General features: G+C 46.6%; 1 protein-coding gene across 2 annotated transcripts in view; it reads right to left on the bottom strand.

The window, feature by feature from the left end:
• EVC2 (EvC ciliary complex subunit 2) overlaps positions 1–21,700 on the bottom strand; it is a 192,506-nt gene that overhangs the window by 159,375 nt on the left and 11,431 nt on the right. For both annotated transcript variants that reach the window (XM_019526310.1, XM_019526311.1), the window contains exon 4: positions 5,692–5,878. In XM_019526310.1, coding sequence (XP_019381855.1) covers positions 5,692–5,818 — 127 coding nt within the window. In that variant the 5' untranslated portion in view covers positions 5,819–5,878. The remainder of the gene's footprint in view (positions 1–5,691; positions 5,879–21,700) is intronic.

The following is a 21,700-nucleotide window of genomic DNA, read 5'->3' as shown; positions in this document are numbered from 1 at the left end:
ATATGCTGGATGGTAGGGCTAGGATTCAGAGTGACCTAGCCAGCAGTGTGCCCTTGTTGCCAAGAAGGCTAACAGCATCCCGGGCTGCATTGGTAGGTGTGTTGCCAGTAGGTCTAGGGAAGTGATTACTCCCCCCTCTATTCAGCACTAGTGAGGCCACATCTGGAGTACCATGTTCAGTTTTGGGCCCACCACTACAGAAAAGATGGATAAATTGGAGACAGTCCAGTGGAGGGCAAGAAAAATGGCGAGGGGGCTGGGGGACATGACTTATGAGGAGAGGCTGAAGGAACTGGGCTTATTTAGTCTAGAGAAGAGGAGACTGAGAAGGGATTTATTAGCAGCTTTCAGCTAGGTGGGGTCCAAAAGAGGATGGAGCTAGACTGTTCTCAGTGGTGGCAGATGACAGAACAAGAAACAATGGTCTCAAATTGCAGCAAGGGAAGTTTAGCTTAGATATTAGGAAGAATGTTCTCACTAGGAGGATAGTAAAATACTGGAACAGGTTACCCAGAGAGGTGATGGACTGACCCTCCATCCTTGGAGGTCTTCAAGACCTGGCTAGACAAAGCTTTGCCTGGGATGGTCTAGTTGGGGATGGTCTTATTTTGAGCAGGAGGTTGGACTTGATGATCTCCCAAGGTTCCTTCCAACCCTCATTTGCTATGATTCTATGATATCAGGATAGGTATATACATCTCTTACCTATTAACACTAGCAATGTTTTTGGTCCCATTTCTTCATTTTTTTTTTCCCATGCAGATGATGTTTTGTGCCAATATGGAACCAACTGTAGCCTTATATTTTTTAATTTGATTTTTAAAGATTCTTTTAAACCAGTTATTCTTAACCAGGGTACCAAAGACCCCTGAGATGTAACAAGATGCTTTTAAGGGTGCCACTCACTATTAGCATGGTTAGGTGTGCAATTACCCACAAATTACCTACAACATAAACCCAGTTTTCAAATAGGAATACATAGTGTCGAAAACATTTTGACCATTTGTGGTCTTTCTGAGTTCTTTGCAACAAATTAATTGCTGTATTATTTTTCTGTAGTCAAAACAATGAGTGAAAGCTAAGACTTGGCATCTCCTGAGAGGTGCCTCGAGTCTAACAAAGTTGAGAACCACCATCTTAAACTTGTTATTGAGCAAGGTATTTGGTTATACTGAATTGAATGTACTTATTTTATTTATTTGTCTCTGTTTTATATGCCACTATTTATCCCAACAAAGGCTAAGGGAATCTTAAAATAAGAAACATAATGACTTATAAAAGTGCATACAATATTAAAATAGGATATAAAACAAACATTCGCTAAACACTATCCCAGCTGAGCCTTGCTTGTTAAATGTCTGCCCAAATGGGAAGGTCTTACAGTGCTTCTAAAAGATGCCCAGGTTCAGGCTCTGATGGGCCTTAATGAGGCGTTCTAAAGCTGAGGAGGAACTACCAGGAATGACTTCCCATATGTTTGCAACAAGAGACCCTGGCTCATTGGTGGTACTTGTAATTGGATGCTCTCAGTTGAACTTAGGGATCAAGATGGGGCATACAGAAGAATGTGGTCCTTTAGGAATACAGCACCCAGATTGTTTAGGGCAGGGGCAGGCAAAATACGGCCCGCGGGCTGGATCCAGCCCACCAGGCCATTCCATCTGGCCCACAGGGCCACTAAAATATTTAGAAAATTAATATATACCTGTCCCTGGCTGCCTGTCAAAGATGACACGAGCCAGGAGCAACAGGACCCAGGGGGAGCCGGTAGCAGAACTAAGCAGCCACAGTAGCAAGTCCAGGCTACCCGTGCCCCCCTCCAGCTCTACCCACCCAAAGCCCCAGCCAGAAGCTTCTGCCTAGGAGGGGCTTCTGGAGGCTTGTGGCCTGGGGCTGTTTCTGCCTCCCTGCAGTGAGGGAAATACAGATAAGAAGGAGCGGGGGGAGAGAGGCAGGGGAGGACCATGGGTGATTGCTCCAGTCCTCAGGGCTGGCTGGGCTGGCTCCTACAGTCCCGGTGCTGTAGCTTGGAACCACGTGGTGTCAGAGGCCAGGTCGGGGGTAAGCAGGGAAATGGCTGTGGCAGGCAGAGGAAAGGAGCAGTGAGCAGGTGGGTGAAGTGCAGCGAGCGCTGGGTGGGACTGCAGGGCCTGCGCTGGTGCCCTGAGGCCAGCACTGGCAAGGCCCAGAGCAGAGCAGTAGGAGCATGGGGGCAGGCTGCCAGGGGCTCTATGGATTCAAGCTGACTCCCTTCTCTCCCTGCTTGAGCAATGAAGCCCAGCTCCATAGAACTCCTATGTAACAGCGAACCCTAGCCCTGCTACTAGAAAGCAGGCCCACCCCTTTAAAGCCCGAACCTTTTGGGCCCAGAGAACTGGTGCAGAAGAGGTTAATAGCTGGGCCAGGCTGACTAGTCAGCTGACCAAAAGAGGAGGGATTATAAGAACCCAGGGCAGAACAGCAGTAGGTAGGCAGGCAGCTGAAGTGCATCCCAAAGCTCTAGGGAGAAGCTTAGTGAGCAGTCCAAAAGTTGGAAGAGGGAACTGTGGAAACCATGCGAGACAACAGATGGGATCCGAAACACAAACCCGGCGTAAATGTAAGATGACATAATCACTTGTTTCTTTTTATTATTATTTTATTGAAAGCAGTTATGGTACCTGGATGGGACTGTCTACATTTCGTTTGATTATTGAGGACCAGTGGCTTGGGAGAGGCTATTAGGGGATGGAGGCAGCCTCAGAGGGGGTCCATGGCAGCGTGCAGACCCCAGCACCAGTGAGGGTGCAGCTTTTGGGAGACATGAACCCCTGGTATTTGAAGGACTATTTTTGAAAGCCAGGTGAGAACTGGTGCACCAGAGCGCAGTTATATTTTGTCTTTGTTTTGTTTGGACTGACAGAGGCAGGTTTGGGTTGCGCCCAGGTTTTGAACCTGTGATCTGCTGGTTGTGGGTCTGGCTCCCATGCCTCTAGGCCAGGCTCCATAAGGGAAGAGGAAAAGCTAGAGCCTTGGAGTCAAACCCGGTTTAATGGGTTCGGACGGGGAAGCCTAGCCAGAGAAAACAGGGGTCACGCCATAATAGAAGAGACCCCAACATACCCAAAATAATAGGCAGTCTCCCGCTCAAAAAAAAAAAAAATTCTATCAAGACATGGCAGACGAGATTAGGGCGGGACTGAAGAATTACAGAGCAGACCCCAAGGGCACCCCACGTAAGGTGTAGATAACCAGAAAGATGGCTCCAGGGAGGGTGACCTGTCACACCCTGGCAGCCCAGCCTCCGTGCTCCTGCCGTCCCACTCTGGACCCTGCCAGCACTGGCCACAGTGAACTGGTGTGGGCCCCATGCTTCTGCCTGGCTGTTGCTGCACTCCTCATGACCGCTAGCTGCCCCTTGCGCCCTGCCTGCCGCAGCCATTTCCCCGCTCCAACTGCACCCGCCACATTCTGGCACTACATGGTTCCCAGCTGCAGCGCCAGGACCGCAAGAGCAGCTGGGACGTGGTGCTGGAGCAGCTGAGGGGAGTGGGGGAGAGGGGGAAGCAGCAGGAGAAGGGCAGCATTGGCAGATGGGGTGGGGCAAGTGGAAGTGAGTGGGAGCACGGGGCCTGTCCCACTGGCCTGGGGCCAGGAGCAGCAGAAGCATGGAGCCTGGGCTTGCAAGAGCGCTAGCAGGGGCGCTGCCTGCCACAGGGCAGGGTGGGGGCAAGCCCTTCCCCTCTACTCAAACCACAACCCTTCCCAGGCACCTTCCCCCCACACATTCGCAGCCCCCCACAAAACCCATACGCACCTACACCCCCCACATCTATCCACCCTGCCACAAATCCCACACATACCCTCCCCCACACTCCACATACCCACAAACATATACGCACCCTTCCACAAGTCTATCTATATAAAGGGCTTAGTCCATCTGTCTGTCCATAATGCTCTTAGAGCACTCTGATTGGTTCTCTTGGCAGGCAATCACAATGTTTACTGAAACAACCAATCAGAATGCTCTGCACAGGCACATACACAGCCGGACGGGGGGGGGGAGGAGAACCTCTTGGAATGCTCAAGCTTGGAGGTGGCGGTGGGGCGGGGCGGGGCAGGGCAGGGCGGGGGGGGGGGGGGAGACCCTCTTGGAATGCTCAAGCTTGGAGGTGGCGGTGGGGCGGGGCGGGGCAGGGCAGGGCGGGGGGGGGGGGGGAGACCCTCTTGGAATGCTCAAGCTTGGAGGTGGCGGTGGGGCGGGGCGGGGCAGGGCAGGGCGGGGGGGGGGGGGGAGACCCTCTTGGAATGCTCAAGCTTGGAGGTGGCGGTGGGGCGGGGCGGGGCAGGGCAGGGCGGGGGCGGAGGGGGATGGAGGGAACGGCAGGGTCAGAGTAGGACAGCGGAGCGCTGCGATGATGGCAGGGAGGGAGCCCTCCCCACACCCCATCATTCTTAATGGGCAATTCACCAGTATACAAGAGTAAGACTTAATTTTAAGCTATTGTATTGTCACTTCTATGCACGCTACACAAACGCATGTAAATCAGGACTTTTTTTTTTTTAATGAAATTAATGTTGTAGTACGTTTGATTTTTAGAATGTAATTTGGTATTTTCTGGTTCAGGGATGGCAAAACCCCTTGCTAAAAGGAGTAAGTCCAGGGGGCAAAGGGAGGGACTTCTGGTGGCAAAGGTCAGGGGTTAGGGGGCAGGACTTCTGGCCACAAACTGACAACCAGGGGGTGAGGCACCTGTCAACAGGCAGAACTACCCATGCAGCCCTCAATGGCTTGCCAAAACTCAGTAAGCATCCCTCTGCCTGAAATAATTGCCCGCCCCTGGTTTAGGGCCTTAACAGTCAAAATCAGCACCTTGAATTGTACCTGAAAAACTATCAGAAGCCAATGCAGGAACTGGAGCTCCGGTTCCATATTCCCTGGTGACCTACCCTCTGTCAGAAAGCGGACTGCCATGTTCTACACCAGCCACAGTTTCCTGAGTCATCAAGGGAAGCCCCACGTACTTTACCTTTTGTAAACTTGAGGCTAGACTAACTAGCTTAGACAAATCTGAATGAGGAACACTTGTTCATGGAAGCTTTCATGCAATAAAAAAATGCAAAGAACGCTTCTGGCTTTTTTGAAGGAATTGAATTCTGCACTCATAGACCTGAGAGAGAGCCCTAAAGCTTAGTGCTAAATTTGACATGACTCTCTTTGAGATAAAAGAAAGTAAAGCTGCAGAGTTTAAAACAGTGATACAAGTTTCTGGAATGTTTAAGCTAGGTGACCATGCATCTTTTTTTCAGGACAGTATTGTTTAAATATTTGTTGCGAATGTCCTGTTGGTTTGGTCAAATGAAAGTTTTGGTTACGTTTTCAGAAACCTCTGTTTCTGGTGTTTTCCAGGCAGGGGATATGCGAGGTCACCACTGGTCCTTTGGCATTCTGCCCTCCCCCTGCCTCTCAGATAAAACTAGAGCTTAAAAACAGCTGAAAGTGCCAGAGAGCTGGAGGACAGTTAAGTATCCTGTTGTGAAACTCAGGAAATATTGTCAGCCTCATTTAAGCTGCCTTATTAATTGGAGAGTTGTGGATTGTAAGCTATATCACCAGAATGAACAGTTAAATATCTTAATATGGAAGTACTTTGACTTCCCACATTTCAGTCAGGACCACCATCAAATTTGTAACCATTTGTAGTTCGTTACCTTGCAGGAATGTTCTCCTGTATATCTGGAACCCATCTGCAGTCTTATTACCACTGTTTTTTTTAACATGAAGGCCAGTAACATTGTCCAGCAGGATGAGATCTGTGAGATTAGCTGTGGATGGCATGTTGGTGTTATTAATCAGAAGTCTAACATGCGCAGTTTGGGGGTCATGCCGAGTGGCAACCTACAACAAGAAACAGAAATAGCTTTTGTTTTGAAGCAAAACAACTGAATTTCTTAAATGCAAGCTACTAAGTCCAGTTACTGATTAAAAAAAAATATTTTGTGGGTACGCTTATTTTTGAGGGCATTTAAATCACCTAACAACGTCATTCTCCATTTGATTTCAAACTCCCAAAGAGATTTTAATCTCCCACATGTCAAGCTGTTGCTTGGAGACAACGCGATAGAGAGCCTGTAGCTTGATATCCAGGATAATAGCTCATGCAGAGAAAGAAGCAAGTGGAAACAAGAATCTGAAAATCTCAGCAAGACCTCATATCAGAGAACTGGATTGTAGCTTCTAATTGGGTTTTGGAAAATTCCAGATATGAGGATGGGCCACTAGCAAGTCACACATGCTGCCATTTCATTCTCTTCAGGCAGTTTTATCTCCTCTTTCAACCCCTTTAGTAGCACCCGTGTTCTGCTGGGGTGGTGTCACCCTAGTTCTTCTCCTTTCCTCCACTCCACTCAGAGCTGGGAAACCTACCTTAATACCAATGGAACCCAAATTCTGGCTTCCACTTAGTGGCGAGGCATATAAATGAGTTGTTCCTGAGACCTCTGAAAATTTAGAGTATTGACAGATGTGAAAAAAAGGAAAAAAAAAAAGAACAGAGCTTTACCAGAAGAGGCAGGACAATAGTTCAACCTGGCTCCGCAACATCTTTATAGATCAGGTGCTTCAGTGGGTCTTTTTGGTCCTTTTATCCAATAGCTGATTTAATCAGCTATTAACAGGGGCTGTCAACTGGGGGTATGCGTACCCCTGGAGATACTTGGGAAGGCCCCAGGGGGTACATGGCAGTGGCACGGAGAAGCAGGGGCCGGGGCCACCAGCACTTTGCACTACTTGCACTGCTACATGCCACATGCTGCCAGTGCTTTTGTTTTTGCTGGTGCCACACACCACCAGCACTTCCGCCACTGCATGCTGCTGGCACTTCCAGTTTTGCTGCTGTGCACCACTGGCACTTCCAGCTTTTGCCACATGGGTGTGTGGGGGACCCCCACTCCCAGTCATCAGGCAGCCGTCAGGGGACTCCATGCTTCTCAACCAGACACTGAGGATACACCAACCAAAAAAAGTTGAGAACCACTGAGCTCTTAGATAAAAGTGCCGAAAAGCCCTGCTGAAATGCTCGATCTATACAGATATTGGGCAACTAATGTGATTCCTCTTCTGGGCCTGTGCTGTGGTCAGTGTGGGGGCATGTCAAGTTTTCGTTTTTTTTCACATCTGTAAGCAGCCTTAGTTTCTAAGTGAAGGGAAACAAGAAACAACAGAGAATAAATTGCATTTTCTCTCAAAACAGACTCAGTTAAAATAAAACTGAATGGGAACAGGTGAGGGAACTGAAGATATCAGATAAGAGAATAACCAACCAATACTTCAGAAACAGCTTCTCCAAACTGATACACAAATCTGTGGGAAGTGTGAACTTAAAAATCTTTGTGGATTTCGGCTTAAATATCTACAAACTATATACAAATAATAAATGCCATTACATTGTATACAAGAGCTCTACAGAAGGGTAGGTTTCCCCTTCTGGAGAGCTGACAGCTCCTTTTTTAGGATATAACATGTCCCGTGTTATATCAAGCTCTGGCCATTCTCTGGCTGCAGGTTCAAAGAGAAGCCACCCACATAATGTCAGCCCTCACAGACACAATGTAATCTTGGGGCTCAGTTTCTTCTTTGTGGAGCCAGAGCCTTAGATGAATCTAAAACCTTCTTGCTGAAAGACACAAAATGAGGCCTTCTCTTCTGCTGTAGGCTAGTGCTCCCTTAGCCCCTCTAACCTGTGGTATTGCAGGCAACTTGCTCCCCACTAGCACTGTCCCTAATGAGCTTAGTTCACCCATTGAACAGATCTAGCCATGTGGACCAGTTGTATACCAGGCAAAGTCAACCATGCTGTGATATGTACTCCACAAGTAACTCCTCCTTTGCTTCCCAATACAAAGTCACGCACAAGGCATCCAAGGCCTACTCTTGGTTGCCTGATGTGTTCACTGGGCTCCAACTCTGCCTGTAGGGACCAGATTTGAGAAAGGCAGAGATGACAGAGGAAGCCTTGGTTTTATTTCTACAGTTGCTGCCCATAGTGTAATTCAGCAAGCAGGACCCTATCCCCAAGCATCAATTTAAAGGGTAGAATGGCAGCCTTGGGGAGCCTGCACTGCTGCATCCCATGCAGTCATAGGATCTGATGTTCAAGGAGCTTGTGATGCAGCAGCTCCTGTTCCAGGAGATAACTGCTTAACATCTTTCCGCCAGCCCTCTTGGGCTGCCAGCGCTCGGCACCCTCTCCTCTGTCCAGGGCACCAAAATTCCTAGTTTCATCCCTGGTCACTACTGCCTTTGTCTGTGGGATCTGACCCTCCCATGTATCCAACTAGCAAGGATAATTTTGCCTGTTGTGAAAGGGGCCCTTCCCAAAGCCAATCTGTGACAGGGGCAAGCTTTCATGCCCGGTGCAGGCACTGGCCTGACTCCTGTCTACAAGCCAGTTGCCACCTCACTCTCCTGCCACACCTTGATGTAATAGTATTGAGGTATCACTTAGGCAGAAGGCTGCCCATTTTGAACCCCAATATTTAGTGGGGGTGGTATCTGCAGCTCCATTCCAACCCTACACTGTGGCCCAAGCTTTGCAGATGGCATCCCAGGTAGCTAAACTCAGCCATTACCTTCACCTATTAGCTATGGTCCCCTCTGTGGGACCTTCGGCTTCCCCTTAGGCCCTGGCCCCATCTCAGGCCAGTCGGAACCCTGAGCTGCTTTGCTCTGTGGGCATCCCTCGCGATGGGCCTCTGGCCCTTTTGACCCCTCTCTGGAGCCTGGCCCTAGCATTGACCAGTCGAGTACCTCGGGTCAGGACTAAGCTGCTTACCTACCCACAGGATTCAGGGGTCCCCCATTCCCAGCTCAGGTGCTTCGCAAAGTGTGCTTAGCCCTGCAGGATCACTCACCCCAGCAGGCTCAGGTGCTTCAAGAAGCTTACCCTGGCCTTCCCTGCATTAAATAACCCACCTGAATGTGGAGGCTGAGGTTAAGGCACCCTGACCCATCGTACACCGGGGAGGTGATCACTCCTGGTATTTACATGGGGACTGCTGCATCACAAGTTGGGCAAGCAGAGTGACACATGCCATGGTATCCTTTCCTCTTCTCTTAATCCTCCCTGTCTGCAATCATAATGACATATGGTCTTTCCATATGGAAAAGTATAAAGTCTTCACCAGTTACATCCCTAGTTCTGGGTAAAATAAGGGTCCATTACACAGTCACTAAAACCTGAGCCCCTTCTGTCACTCATTAATCAATATTCAAACCTTTAACAACATTGCTCCAGCCCTACTTCTCTTATACACTGGTTGCTACCTCACCAGTGAAGCCAGCATCAACACTACATTCATCTGCTTTTCTCACAAATATTCCTACTTTATTCAATGCCTTTGTAGGAAAAGCTCTTCATGAACTGCTACTCTGCACTCAAGTCTTACTTCTATTGCATATACTAATGCCATACATCTTTATTTATTCTATCAGGCCATACTCTAGTTTTCAATGAATAATTGTGTGATTCTATTAAACTTACCCACAACTCCCATGCTACCTATTGCCTTCTTTTCCCCTCATTATTACCATTGTCTTGGCATTCACATCAATCACAGTTGTCCTAAAACAATGGGGGCCAACCTTTTTGAGCGGCATGCCACAAATTAACTCTGCACCCTCCCCAAGTGCCACTCTAGTCCCCTTTCTCTGTTCAATCTGCCGCTCTACTTTCTTCTTCCTGCCTTGTGTTCCCTAGCTGGCCTAAAACACTACCAAATCAGACTGAGGGCACATTATACAAGACTAGCACATGGTTTAGATGACTACTACATAAGATACTTGGTGCGTCTATATGAGACGTTACTGCACAGTAGTTACTGCATATTTAGTACTTGTATAACTTGCATTACTGATCAGCAGCAGCACTGGCAAATGCCTTTTTAGTGATGCTACTGCCCAGCAGCCTAATAATATTGTGCAGTAGCGTATTAGCACTGTTTGTGCTGTGATGCGTTACAGTGCAGTATTATTTAGCTACCATGCAGTTAGTGTAGGGGTGCACAATTATTTCAGCTGGAGGGCTGCTTAACAAGTTTTGGTGAGCTTTCGAGGGCCTCATGGGTAGCACCACCCCTTGACAGATGCTCTTCCCCCTGGTCACCATCTTGGGACCAGAAGTCCTGCCCCTAGCCCCTGACCTTTTCACTGGAAGTCCCTCCCCTTGCCCCAGAAGTACTCCTTTTGGGAGTGGGGGTTGCCATCTTGAAACTAGAAAAAAAAAATCATATATTTAAAAAAAAAAAAAAAATCTACTATAACGTATTTTAATTTTATTTAAAAAAATATTTTGTCCTGATTTCTGTGCGTTTGCATAGTATATCCAGAGGTGATTATATAATAGCTCAAATATAGTCTTACTCTTGTATATTGTGTGTGGGGAGAGTAAAGGGGTGTATGTGAGGGGAGTTGGGGAGTGGGTGCATGTGGGGATGTGTGTGTATGGTGGCTGGGGTGTGTAGGGGAGTATGGGGTGGGTATGCAAGGGTGTGGGTGTGAAGTATGTGTTTGGGGTGGAGTTGTGTGGGAGGATGTGGGGGCATGCTGGGGGGGTGGGGTGTGTAGGGGGTTGTAGGGTTATGGTGGGGAGTGGGAGTGTGTGGGGGGCTGTGGGAAGTTGTGAGTGTGTTTGGGTATGGTGGATGGAGGGAGGGTGTGTGTGCGGGGTAGGTTGGGGGGAGTTCCTCAGAGTCCCCGGAGTGTGCAAGTCCCTGGAACTGCATGTGGTGGCAGTAAGCGGGGCCAGCCCTGCCCAGCCCAATCGCATGCAGCCCCCCACACTCCCACCCCAGTCCCCAGCTACACATGGCAGCAATGTGTGGGGCCAGCCCCACCCAGCCCAACAGTATTCCTGCCCAAGTCCCCAGTTGTACATGGTGGCAGGGTGAGGGGCCAGCCCCACCCAGCACCATAGAATGTAGCTCCCACCCAAGTCCCCAGATACATATGGTGACAGTGTGTGGGGCCAGCCTGACCCAGCCCCATAGTGCACAGCTGCTGAACTCCTACAGTGTGTGGGGCCAGCCTGACCTGGCTCCATAGTGCACAGCTTCCTGCACTCCCAGCCCCCTTTCCCCAGCAGGAGTCCTTGGCCCCAGGCCAGCTGGGGCCCTCACCTGAATTTCCAGGCTCATAGGCAGGGAAGGCTGGGAACAGCCACGGGTGGCCAGGCAAAAGCCTCTGGCAGGCAGAGGATTCTTGGCCCCTACACCTCTGGCTCGGGATTAGGGCAGGTCAGGCCAGGCTGGGGTCAGGACTAGTTGCTTAGCCACCAGAGCTGCACCTTCTGCATGGACGCGCTGACTTGCAGAAGGGCAGCCCAGGGCCAGGGCTTATGGAGAAAACCCTGCGGGTTGGTTGGAATTGCCTGGCAGGCCAGATCTGGCCCACAGACTGTATTTTTCCCACCTCTGAGTTACTGTTTTGTGTAGATGTGCCCACTAGCTAGCAGTGAACGAATTCCCATACATTGCTCCTTTTTAAAGAGGTGCCTACCACAAATTTGGGCACCAAGAGAAATAAATAACTTCTACACAAATGCTGAGTAAAAATATCACTAGGCTAGAAGAAAGATTTCAGAATTCTTATCAGCAAAGTTCCATGCAAAAGCAGTAGCCTCAAACACTTGCTGTAACTTGGGATTTTATTAAAAACTGTTTAGCTCTGAATTTCATATCAATTCAGTAAAGAAGCAGATTAAAGTTTTAGGATACCTTATGGCACAAATTAGAGGGATGGTTTATTGAAATTATCCTTGCTTATCTTGGCATTTCATACCCAAGTTCCAACATTTAAAGTATATTGAACAAATCTAACTACATAAATAACTCCATGGCTATTACTACATTAAATAATCCAAACTTATTAATACAATATCAAGCTTAATTGTATTATCTTAAAAATACTATTGTCCTCACCTACAGATACTTGCTACCAGGAATAACACAACTGTGATTAACTGTCTGACCAATAAGCTTATAAGAAACAAAATCATGAAGAAAACACTGCTACCCTCAAACGTTCTGAATTCATGAGTCAGACTCAAGCAATCACAGAACCATAGGTTGGAGGATACCTCTACAGGTCATCTAGTCCAACTGACTGAGGCAGGATCATCCCTATCCAGCCTTTCCTATACAAATCCATTGTCTTTTTGCAAAACTACAGTCAACCCTGACATGAAACCCACAACATAACACCCTAACCTGCCACAGGGAAGGGGCAGTGCCCATGGCAGTCAAAGTCCTGCTGCTGTAAATGTTGTTAACACATATTCTCAAGAGATCACCAGAGGGCCATGCCCCCCACTACAGAGAAAGGCAAAAACACCTACAGTCCATACGAATCTGACCATGGGATAAAATTCCTTCCCCAAATACAGTCTGACCCTGAGCAGAGGCAAGACCCTCTAGCCAGGGAACCTCTGGGTTTAAATCTCAGCAGGCACACTCCAGTCAAAATCTCTAGCCTTGGTTTCAGCCGACACCCAACTGCCTCTGAGGAAGGCTTAAAAAAAACCAGGCACATGTAGCAGCAGGGGAGGTGTAGGTAGAGGAAAGGAAAGAGGAGGAATTCCGTCCCTGCCCCATTCCACAACCAGCAAAGCCCAGAAGCATAGGAAATACCCATAGCTAAACATAGGCATAGTCCTGACCAGTAACTGTCCTACCTCTTTGTGAACATCTCATCTCCAGTGATGGAGTCAACAACTTGCCTTGGAAGTCTACCACTACCTCACTGTCCTAATAGTGAAGACATTTTTTCCTGATATCCAATTTAAATTTATTTTGCTGCTATTTCAAGCCATTAGTCCACAACCTATTTTCCATTTTCTCTCTTATTTATGGCAGACATACAAGTACTTGAAGAATGCTATCATATCCCCTCTCAAGTGCCTTTTCCACATGCCTAGCTCCTTCAACCTGTCCTTATGTGACTTGCCTTCCAAGCCTTTTATCATTTTTGTTTCCCATCTCTGGATCTTCTCTGATTTTCCAACATCTTTCTTAAAACATGAAGCCCAGAACTGCACTCTACAAGTCTAACCAGTGCCAACTATCACCTCCTGCATCTTACACCTAATGCTGCTAGTGATGTAAACCAAAACTTTACTTGCCTTTTCTGTGGCTGCTTCACATTGCAGACTCATACTAACTCTGATCTACCAACACTAGCTATATGCCTATGTTCTACTATAGGTATTTCCTATGCTCTGGGCTGTGCTGGTTGCCCTTGCCTGCCTCCCCCACTTTTTGCCACGTCAGGGTGTTTTTAAGTCTTCTTCAGAGGCACTGTGTGTTGGCTACAGCCAAGGCTGGGGACTTTGACTGGGTTGTGCCAACATCTTGGCTAAAGGGTCTTGCCCCTCTGCTCAGGGTTAAACCAACTGCCATATTTGGGGTCAGAAAAGAATGTTACCCCATGGTCAGATTGGTACAGAATGCAAGTTTTTTGCCTCCCTCTGTAGTAGAGGGGCATCACCCTCCACCTAGGATCTCCTGGAAATATGTTGACAACATTTCATAGAAGCAGGACATTGACTGCTGTGGTTCCCCTGCTTTACCTGTGTCAGGTTAGGGTGTTAAGTCTGCGCTGTGTCAGGATTGATAGTAGTCTTATGTAGAGTTTAGATTATGGATTGTATAGGATGATTTGGATAGAGATGATCCTGCTTCATGCATGGGGTTGGACTAGATGGAGGCCCCTGCCAGCCCTACTTCTCTATGATTCTACAATTTTAACACTGCCAGATTCTCCATAGTGTTGATATCCCACCAGGTATCACCCATTTTGTTTTTTGGGGGGGTTTTTTGAGTATTCTTCCCGAGGCATAGCTTCTTGCATTTGTCCACACTGAACTTCAGCCTGTTACCTTCAGCCCAATTCCAATCTGTCAAGATCCTTCTGAACTGTGCTCCCATACTCCAAAGCATTCACAATCCTTCCCAGTTTCATGTCATCTGCAAACCTCCTCAAGAAGCTTCCATGTCAGCATCCAAATCATTAATAAACCTGTTGAACAGCACTGGGCCCAGAACAGACTCCTATGGGACTCCACTCAAAACCTCCTGCCATTCTCACATGGAACGACTTACAATTACCCTTTTCTTGCAGCTATTGAGCCAGTTTATAGCAGTCTTGTCCAGCCCACATTTCCCCTATTAGGGACATCTTTTCATAAAAATGGGAATGGTATGCGGGACATTGCCAAAAGCCTTGCTGCAGTCCAGATATATTTAATTCACAGCATTGTCTTTATCCACCCAAGTAGTTACTTTGTTAAAAAAGGAGATCAAGCTTGTTTGACATAATTGGTTTTTAGTAAATCTATGCTGGCTGCTTGTGATCAGTGCTTCCTCCTCCAAATGCTTGTAAATGGACATTGTGAGGGTATGCTCCAGTAATTTCTCAGGTATTCAGATGAAGATAACTGGTCTGTAGTTCCCTGGATCCCCCTTTTAGCCTTTTTTAAAGAGGGAGACTGTGTTGGCCCTTTTCCAGTCCCTTGGTACCTCATCAGTCTCCCATAACTACATGAATACGATTGCCAAGGGACCTTTTCTGCCAATTATTTCAATACTCTGGGATGAAGTTCATCTGGCCCTGCTGACTTGAATTCACTCAAATCCATAGATTCATAGATTTAGGGTCGGAAGGGACCTAGTAGATCTTCTAGCCCGACCCCCCGCCAGGGCGGGAGAACAACAAAACCCCAAAACAAGAAACAGGACTCAAATGAGTCCAGCCAGGTAGGCATCCAGCCTCTTCTTAAAGACCCCCAGGGTAGGGGCCAGCACCACTTCCCTTGGAAGTTGGTTCCAGCTCCTAGCCGCCCTAACTGTGAAGTAGTTTTTGCGGATGTCCAATCTATACCTCCTCTCCATCAACTTGTGCCCATTACTCCTTGTTATGCCAGCGGGCGCTAGGGGAAACAGCGTCTCCCCCAAACCCTTCTGGTCCCCCCTAGTGAGTCTATAGACGGTCACCAGGTCCCCCCTTAGCCTTCTCTTGTGGAGGCTGAATAGGTTCAGGTCCCGCAGTCTCTCACTGTAGGGTCTGCCCTGTTGTCCCTGGATCATGCGGGTGGCCCTCCTCTGGACCCTCTCCATGTTGTCCACATCCCTCTTGAAATGGGGCGCACAGAACTGGACACAATACTCCAGCTGTGGCCTGACCAGCGTCGCGTAGAGGGGGAGGATCACCTCCTTGGCTCTACTCGAGATGCACCTGTGGATGCACGACAAGGTCCGGTTAGCCCTGCCAACCATGACCTCGCATTGTCGGCCCATGTTCATCTTGGAGTCAATAATGACTCCAAGATCCCTTTCTGCCTCCGTGCTCTCGAGTAAGGAGTTCCCCATTGTGTAAGTGTGCTGCTGGTTCCTACTGCCCAAGTGCAGCACCCTGCACTTGTCCGTGTTAAAACGCATCCTGTTCCTGTTAGCCCACCCCTGTAACCTATCCAGATCCCTCTGCAATCTCTCCCTCCCTGCTAGCGTGCTCACCTCCCCCCAGATTTTGGTGTCATCAGCGAATTTAAACAGGTTACTTTCCACCCCATCATCCAGATCGCTGATGAAGAAATTGAACAGCGCAGGCCCCAGGACCGAGCCCTGGGGGACTCCGCTACCCACCTCCCCCCAGCTCGAGTATGACCCATCCATCACCACCCTCTGAGTGCGACCCACGAAAACCTCACTGGCTTGCTCTTATTATTTTATCCCTCAGCTTGTCTCCTCACTTATACAAATAAACCTTGTTAGGTATCCGGCTGCAGCTTAACTTTTTTGTGAAGACTGAGGCAAAGCACCTTTGAGTAGCTCCACCTTCTTCTGTTAGGGGCTCCCCCTGGGTAGTTAACAGTGGACCCACAACTTTCTTGGTCTCTCTTTTCTTGACAGCATACTCTTGTTGTCTTTAACCTCGCTTCTCAGGCTCAGCTCATTCTTTAGCTTTGCTTTCCTCATTATGCCTCTGTAAGTTTTTGCTAATAATGAGCTGGTATTAAAAAGATATTTTGGATTTATTGTATTTGCCTTTAAGAGCCTTTGGTGTTCACTTAATTCACCTTTTCAAACTTTTGTCTACAGCCATGAAGAGAATTTGGGAGGGTTTTTCTCCCAACAATAAAAGCAGGATCTTCACTCAACCACAGTGAAGAGAGGAAGAAATGAGAGAAAGCTACACTCAGTTGTGTAGTAATCCCATCACACATCCCCACAAAAACTCTCTCTTCTGTGAAAACTGGGACATAAGCTTCTGTAGTTGGCATTTATGGCTCCTATTCAGGCATAGACTGTTTATTCATATTGGAGTGAGGTCAAGGAAGGTGCTAGGCAGATAATATAGAGTAAAAACAGAGTAGTGTTGTGATTATAGCTTTGATGGTCCAGAGATACAAGAAAAGCAGGATTATATTTATGAATCTGACCACATGAAACAAGTGTAGACAGTTAGCACTTGTGGAACAAAGAGGAAGTAGTGAGGGAGAGAGTAAAAAAAAAGTTATAAGGAGCCATAAAAATCAGTGTCTCTAATTAAATCCATGGGTTTTGGTGTCCAGTAACATTATGGATTTCTGTTCCCAGGTCCTTCATTAAAAGGTACTATGTACACTTACTTTCAGGACAAGGATTCAGAAGTCAGAGACAGGGTGCTGATTTTACAATCTCTTCCCACTGTGGATGGGATATTTCTGTCTCTTATTTTTTTATAGTTCATTCTGAAGCACAGCAATTTCTTAGTTTTACCCACATAGCTTCCAAGAAACATCTGGTACTCTGATGGAAGAAGATCATGATATTCAACTGTGACAGTCATGTGGAGGATACAGAGATGCTGCATGTTCTTGACAAAGGATTGATGATGATAGCAATGTTACGCTGCCAGGTTTTGCACCTTGTATTGTTTTGTGTATTTACTGATGAGCAGAGTTCACTTCCAATTACGAGGTGTGGGAGGGTTTTTTTGGAACCTAGGAGGGGGAACAGAAACAGAGAGCCGGGAAGATCTCTTTCAACGTTTAATTTTCAAGTATAAATTATAATTGTTTGATCTTTCTTATGGGTTCTAGTGTGGGATAGTATGAGACAACCAGGCATGTGTAGTCAGTCAGTCAGTGAGATGTTTTCTTTTATTATAGATTTAGCTGTGGGATTAGAGTGGCTCACTCAAAGATGTAATATATGCCCCTGCTAAAGTGCTTGAGTTGAGTAAAAGCCTTTTTTTTTTTTGGTGAATATTCTCCTAGCAGCAGATGCACTCAAGGATCTAGCTTTGGATTACAGCTTTCTTAATATGGTTGGGTTAGCTACTGGTTTTGTTAAGCATTATGATCCTTGCGTTTTTATATATAGTTGTTTTGTAGGGTATTATTCTTGACACTGGTCACAGCATTTGGAAAGTTAATATTAGTATAAAAATAGTCAGAAGAAGACATGATGGAAGAGTGGTTGTTGAAGTTGTGATGGAAATTGCTGGGGAAATTTAAGTGTTCAGTCCAGATGATGAAGATGTCATCTATATATTGTACATACAGCACTGGTTTGGCGATTTAGTTGTCTAAAAGTTGTTTGGCAAGGTGGCTTGCAAGAGGTTGGCTATGTTTGTGAGCAATAAACTCTGCTCTTATTTTGGAAATATCAGTTGGTAAAGAATAAGAGAAAAATAGGGCATGTTTGCAAAATCTGACCCCAAGTAGGTAAATACATGTAACTGCCCTGCTCTTTTATAAAGTTTAATACACAAGCTGTGGAGATGGAAGCAAGAAAGTTACAGAACACTTTTTTCCATTTAAAATTACTCAAGACTGCCATATGGTCTGTCTACCTGCTAACAAGAAAGCATCTGTTCATATCTAGTAAGATTAAAATAAAAAGGAAAGAATAAGCAAGTTAAAAGTATTACTAGACTGAAATAGAAGACAATTTACAACTAATTGCACAGATTAAGTTACAGCTGGAATCATTGCAAGATTATTTTCCAATAATCCTACTGTCTACAGCTGACTAGCTTTGATCTTGTACAGCAGGACTTTGCAATTTTTAATGAGACTGTCTAGGCTGCACTATGAATAGCAAGAAAACCCCCCCAAAAAACTGAGAATGGTTTCAAAATTCTGTTTGAAGTTATTATAATAAAATAATGCCTAATAATGCCTCTGCATCAGTTTTGTCTTACCACTCCAAGTGCCTGAAATTGTCAATCTTCAGGTCTTGCTAATTATGAAGTATGACCAATTTGATAAGAACATTATAGTTAATCAGTACCCTACAATGAAATGCATATTCATTCTCCACTCTGTGCAAATTATCTGCTTCAGGTCACCATGGGCACCTATTCGTGTGCAGCAAGGCTGCTCCAATGTGCTGTAATTACAGCATGTTGGAGCAGACTTGATTAATCAAGTCTGCTGAAGTGTGGTATTACCATGCTCCAGCAGGCTCCGCTGTCATGTGCATCAGCATTCTTGCACTGAAAAAGTGGTGGTGGGGTGCTTTAACTAAAGCTCATTCAATAAGCTTTAGTTAAAAAGGTACCCCTGCTGCCTTTTTTCAGTGCAAGGATGCCGATACATGATGCTGTGGGCACTTTAGGTAGAGCAGCTCTTTGAGCTGCTCTAATTAAAGCCCCCTCCTGGAGCAGGTCTATTAAAAAAACAAAACACCCCACACCACTATTTTTACACCAGTTGCTAAAATCCCAATTGTCATATACAGGGTCATTGAGCCTGGACGCCACCTTTTAAAATTAAAACAATACCTGTTCGCTCCACTGGTGATGTATTGCCTCACATTTTAAGGTACCGTATTTACCCACATACTACATGCACTTCCCCCCCCCCCACCCCACTATGAGGAATATGAATAATGAGGCAGCACCTGTCATAGTACTAAACGTTCCCCATACATTTTTCATAGGATAAAATTTGCCAGAAACTGGCGCCAGTTTGACAGTAACTCTGAAAGGGTCAACAATGGACTGTCCCTCCTCAGCTTCTCTGTCTGTCAGGAAGTAGGTCAGCTATCTTGTAGCACGGTGTCTCCATTAAGAATCCAGTTCTAGGCCATGACTCTAGAAAAGTCTTTTGTTCCCTCATTCTGCTGAAAACAAGGTGCGTGTCTTATTTGGGGCATGCAGTATACAATAAATTATGGTACTTATAAAACATTCAGGTATCTAGCTATTATAAAAACAAAGTCAAATAGATGAATCTATTAATCCACTCCACCCGAAATGGAACGTTTAACATCTTTTTCAATAATGTAAGAGGAGGTAGTACAAAGTACAACACTGCCCCACCTTCTACCCGACTTTAGACCAACATAGCTAAATGCCTCTTTCAATAATATGGACTCTGCCCTTTATAAAGGCTTTGCATGCCTATATTCATAAAAACACACCACACACCACCACCACCACCACCACATTGCAAGTAGGCTGTTAGGGTCATATTCCCCACCCCTCAAAAAGGTGATAGAAGAACTTTGTCCATTCCACACCAACCAACCTAGAGTTTAAGAGGAACCTGTTGTTAGACTTTAATAGTCAAAAGGCTTAAGGGGTTTGTCAAGCAAGCTTTAGTTAAAGTACCATTGCTGCCATTTTGAAGCACAGGGACATGGATACAAGATGCAGAAGCTGGCTGGAGCACACTAATTAGCATGCTCCAGCAGACTTGAGTAATCAAGTCTGCTGTAATTACAGCGTGTTGGTGGCAACCTCCCAGAACATTTTACAGGCACACTTAGAAGGTATGTGCTTCTGAAGTGGAATCTAGACCTCTTAGTGAGGTGCCCAGGCTCCCTGAGGAAAAAAGTTAAGTGCTTCAGAAGCGTGATCCAAAAAAAAACACAAACATTTATTGAGCATGGAACTGCCTAGATGTAGCCAATGAGAAAAAAAAAAGAAAAAAAAAAAAAACCACTGCCTCTGGGCCTCAGACATTCGATTCAGGCTGTAGGCAGCTTTGGTCACTTAAGATTCCAGGCTGTGAATCGTATCCTGGAAGACAGATGTCTACATTTATTTCCCTCCCCGCCCCACAGGAAGGAGAGGGATTGTTCTTTCTTTAATAGGCTCATGGCCATGGTGCCCAGCTTATGGAAGCAAGTGTTTAACAGAAAGAGGTAGACACTAGACAGGGGTTTGACACCCTTTATCTCCCAGACCTACATATGAAGCTAAAAGTTGTTCTACAATAAGGGCAGGGATTCTCTACCTCCTTGTTTAAGCTACTGCACTGCACAGCAAGAAGTGCAAGATTCACCAAGACAGAGAGAAAAAGAATGCAAAAGGAAAATTCTCAAGAGATGGGAAACATGTAGCAGTCAAATCTAGTGATTCATACACTAGCTTGAAGTTGCTAGATCACAGTCTTTTGGCTTGTTGAGGTGTTTCCCCTAAACTTGACACATCAGTAGCAACCCATCATGCTGACTACAGATAAAACTATTACTCTCTCTCTGAATGCTGTTTTCCTATTTGATAACAGGCAAAGCTATTCCCTTTGGGGCAAACACTGCATGGTGCCAGCGGTGGAATTTTAGCGGAAGGCTTGAGAATAAAGTGAGTGCGAGGTCTACGGGACTTACTGAGAAAACAATATAAATCAAAAGGCTACAGTCACCGAGAGACATTTACAGTACCAGTCAATGAGCCTTCAGAACAGTGCACACCCATGGTCATCATGCCAAAGCCTTTTCTTGATGTGCACATTTGCCTTGATATGTTGACATTCAAGGAGACCATGGAATTTTTATCTTACACTTTTTACACACACACTCCAATGCCAGCAGTTGACAACGTACCCAGTTGCAAGATATTTAAATCTTCAGCAAAACTGATGCTAACTTGGGGTTTTGGCAGATACCACTCTGCTAGGAATTATCTGCTCTCACTGGATTCATTTCTCTGCTCTGAAGATACTAAATCAAACACCTATGGTTTGAAGTATTTCAAAATAGGATGAGTTATAAAATGTTGAAAGAAAAGGTAATTTGGCATCTTGACAACAGTCAGGTTGTGGCTTTACCACAGATAGCCTACAGCAAGTCAGCTGCACAGAGTAGTGCATATAGTTCAAGAGGCTGGACATGCTCTGAATACTCACTTTTGTTTATATGAGAGTTGCTAGCGTGAAATTCCTGGGCCACAGAATTGCTGGTGTCAGTATACACTCATGCAAGAGCAGAACGGAAGCCATCTACAGAATGGCTGAGCCTGCCAATGTCATTGAGCTCAAGTATTATTTAGGTAGTAGCCAACTGCCCATCAAGAATGACCCGGGGGGGGAGAAAGAGGAAAGAGAGAGACACGGCCACTGCACCCAATCCCACAGCACTGCTGCCTCCCAGGCATGTGGGAGGGGGTAAGCTTGCATACAGAAGCTGCAGCTGCCACCCAGTCCCCATGCTGCCGCTGCTGCACATCCAGCCACGCACAGCCCTCTCTGTGCCAGCTCCCCTCCCTCCCACCTGGCTGTTCCCAGAGCCCAGCAGTGGTGCCACCACTGAACCCCCCCCCCTTCCCGTTCCCTCCCCGATGGCTTTTGTCAGGGCCCAGCCGCAGTGGGGAAGAGGGGCGGAGGGGCACAGTCCCCTCCCTCCGTTCCTACAGTCATGGCAGTGCTCCACCTTCCCAGTCCATCCCCACTACCCCCCC

This window comes from Gavialis gangeticus, unplaced genomic scaffold, assembly GCF_001723915.1.
Source record: "Gavialis gangeticus isolate Ggan-Ray unplaced genomic scaffold, GavGan_comp1, whole genome shotgun sequence".
NCBI lineage: Eukaryota > Metazoa > Chordata > Crocodylia > Gavialidae > Gavialis > Gavialis gangeticus.
Note: the sequence above shows the minus strand (reverse complement) of the source record. Positions and strands in the feature narration are given on the sequence as shown.